General features: G+C 47.1%; 1 protein-coding gene across 2 annotated transcripts in view; it reads left to right on the top strand.

Moving 5' to 3' along the window:
* LOC133138476 (solute carrier family 12 member 5-like) overlaps window positions 1–3,335 on the top strand; it is a 105,687-nt gene extending 102,352 nt beyond the window's left edge. Inside the window, exons 23-26 of one of the 2 annotated variants that reach the window (XM_061257266.1) lie at window positions 1–132; window positions 1,396–1,410; window positions 1,810–1,943; window positions 2,769–3,335. The exon at window positions 1–132 is cut by the window's left edge and continues 77 nt beyond it. In XM_061257266.1, the coding sequence (XP_061113250.1) occupies window positions 1–132; window positions 1,396–1,410; window positions 1,810–1,943; window positions 2,769–2,860 (373 nt within the window). In that variant the 3' untranslated portion in view covers window positions 2,861–3,335. Of the gene's footprint in view, window positions 148–1,395; window positions 1,411–1,809; window positions 1,944–2,768 lie in introns of those variants that run through there. The other variant, XM_061257265.1, reaches the window with a different exon arrangement.
* Window positions 3,336–3,554: the final 219 nt, after the last annotated feature.

Here is a 3,554-nt window from a genome sequence, read left to right as displayed (position 1 = left end):
TCCCACGGAGGAGGCGGAGACCCCCGGCACAAAGGTGCAGATGACCTGGACGGACACCTGCGACGGAGACAAGCCCCCCATCATGGGGGCCACCTCCCCCGAGGGCCTGAAGGACTTCTTCAACATGAAGCCGTGAGTTCTGCCTGTCCCCCGTCGTGCAGCACTGCTCTGCGTCCACTCCAACAACTATAACTATCGGTCTGTCAATAAGTACACTCCACAACTACAACTATCGGTCTGTCAATAAGTACACTCCACAACTACAACTATCGGTCTGTCAATAAGTACATACCACAACTATAACTATCGGTCTGTCAATAAGTACACTCCACAACTATAACTATCAGTTTGTGAATAAGTACACTCCGCAACTATAACTATCGGTCTGTCAATATGTACACACCACAACTATAACTATCGGTATGTGAATAAGTACACTCCACAACTATAACTATCGGTCTGTCAATATGTACACACCACAACTATAACTGTCGGTATGTGAATAAGTACACTCCACAACTATAACTATCAGTATGTGAATAAGTACACTCCACAACTATAACTATAACTATCAGTATGTCAATAAGTACACTCCAACAACTATAACTATAACTATTGGTCTGTCAATAAGTACACTCCGACAACTATAACTATAACTATTAGTATGTCAATAAGTACACTCCGACAACTATAACTATCGGTCTGTCAATAAGTACACACCCCAACTATAACTATCGGTCTGCCAATAAGTACACTCCACAACTATAACTATCAGTATGTGAATAAGTACACTCCACAACTATAACTATCAGTTTGTGAATAACTACACTCCACAACTATAACTATAACTATCGTTCTGTCAATATGTACACACCACAACTATAACTATCAGTATGTGAATAACTACACCCCACAACTATAACAACGACGGTGACAAACGATATCATTGGGATCACTTTCAGAGCAATTTTTTCCGGCTGCGTGAACAATAAAACACTGACAGCCAATCAAAATCCCTCAGAATTTATCCGGGCGTCGCATTATCGTTGATCAGTGCGGATGCTCACATCCTTATTGCTATAGCTATTGTTCTAGTTCTATTTCCTGGTGTGGATGGAGCTTCATCCAGGCCCAGTAATGTGGACTCGATTTTTTACATCCAATCTGTACATACCGATATTCACTGAAGCAATTTCGGCTGAGTACAGTGCCGTTGATGTGAGGATGGTGACGGTTGTCCCTCGTGTCTGATCGTCGCTGCCGCCCGCCTCGATGTGAACGAGGCCCCGCGGCAGGCGGGGATGCTGTGTGCGTTTCACGTGTTGTCACGTTTCCCGTGTCGATGTGCTGCTAATGACTGTTACTCTCCCTCTCGCCCATGCTGCGCTCGAACAGGGAGTGGGAGAACCTGTGAGTGATTCACCGCCTCAATAACGTGCCTTTTATTAGACCTTATTTTAACCATATCCCTGTGCATTAGGGCTGCCATACAGGCCTGCAATTACCAATTTTCTGTTGACAAAGTTGGACATAAATTAAGTCCTAAATAGCCACTGGGTTGTTACTTTTTATGGTCCGCCATTTGCTTTATGTTAGGACTCTTCTGGGCAGCACCTGCCCGGCTATAGGCTTTTGGCATGAAAAAGCATCTAGCAGCTGAATTCCTGTAAGCCTAAGCTGAAACGTCTGCATTTTATGGATGTCTGACGCCGTTTGGAGCGTCTGTGTGCAGTTTATGGTGGAGCGGATCCTGCTTTAATGGCTGTTTGCGTGCCCTGCGGTCACGCTGAACTCTCGGCTCTCCCTCAGGAACCAATCGAACGTCAGACGCATGCACACCGCGCTCAGGCTGAACGAGGTGATCGTGAAGAAGTCTCAGGACGCCAAGCTGGTTCTGCTCAACATGCCCGGCCCACCCAAGAACCAGAGCGGGGAGGAGAACTGTATCCTTCCCCTGGAGCACTGTGACGGTGCTGATGATGGTAGTGGTGGTGATGATGATGATGGTGGTGGTGATGTTGGTGATGACGATGATGATTGTGATGATGGTGGTGATGATGATGATGATTGTGATGGTGGTGATGATGATGGTGATGGTGATGGTGATGGTGGTGATGATGGTGATGTTGATGATGGTGGTGGTGGTGGTGATAGTGATGATGATGGTAAGGAAAATAGTGTTGAAGATGTTGGTGGTGATGATGATGATGATGATGATGATGATGATGATGATCTTGATGATGATAATGATGATTGTGATGGTGATGATGATGATGATTATGATGGTGATGATGATGATGATGGTGGTGATGGTGATGATGGTGATGGTGATGGTGATGGTGATGGTGATGATGGCGATGATGATGATGATGATTGTGATGGTGATGATGATGATGATGATGATGATGATGATGATTGTGATGGTGATGATGATGATAATGATGATTGTGATGGTGATGATGATGATGATGATGTGGTGGTGGTGATAGTGATGATGATGATGGTAAGGAAAATAGTGTTGAAGATGTTGGTGATGATGATGATGATGACGATCCTGATGATGATTCATTTTAGTTATCTGTGCTGAAAATAATTTGACCCAGGTTTAGTGTGGGGTGAAGGATATTGTGGATATTGCAGCTGTGGGGACAGGTGTTATGATGTAACAGAGCAGCCTGGTTAGAGCGGTCCCTTATGAAGGAGGATTTCGGCTGTGTTCTGCCTTGTGTTGTGCAGTGTTTGTTCTTTGACCGCCCCCTCTCTCTCAGACATGGAGTTCTTGGAGGTTCTGACAGAGGGGCTGAACCGCGTGCTCCTGGTTCGAGGCGGAGGGCGCGAGGTCATCACCATTTACTCCTGAGAGACGGGCCCCGCCCAAAACTCCACCCACGCCCCTCCCCCAGAACCCCATGCTCCTACACCCCTCCCTCCTCCTCTGCAGACTCAACCTTCATCCCCCAACATCTTTCATCTCTCTCACACACACACACACACACACACACACACACTGTATACACACACGCACACACATACTGCATACACACACACCCACAGATGTGCACACATACAGTATGTACACACACTGTATACGCACACTATATACACGCATGCACACACACACACACACACGCACACACACACACACACACACACAGTATATGCTGACATATATTCAAATAGAGAAAGACAAACACACACACACACACACACCCACAGATGCTGCACCTACTGTATCCAGCACTGCAAGTCTGCTGGTGATGTTACTGTCAATGTTTGTGTTCAGCATCGCAGCCAATCAGCGGAGCCCATGCCTCACTCATTGAGTGGCTATTGGCTATCTGACAAAGCCGTCTTGGCTTTGATTGGCTGGCTCACTGTGGCACCCCCCCCCCCCCCCCCCACCACTTCCTTTCCCTAAAATGTCTGACCACCATCCCATACCGCCCCCCCGCCCCCCACAGGCCCTGTGCAGGGTTCTGGATGATATTTTGGCTCCACCTCCAACACCCCCCCCACCCACCCCCAGGTCATCATCGCTCTCCATCTGGTGTTTC

This window comes from Conger conger, chromosome 10, assembly GCF_963514075.1.
Source record: "Conger conger chromosome 10, fConCon1.1, whole genome shotgun sequence".
Classification (NCBI taxonomy): Eukaryota; Metazoa; Chordata; class Actinopteri; order Anguilliformes; family Congridae; genus Conger; species Conger conger.
Note: the sequence above shows the minus strand (reverse complement) of the source record. Positions and strands in the feature narration are given on the sequence as shown.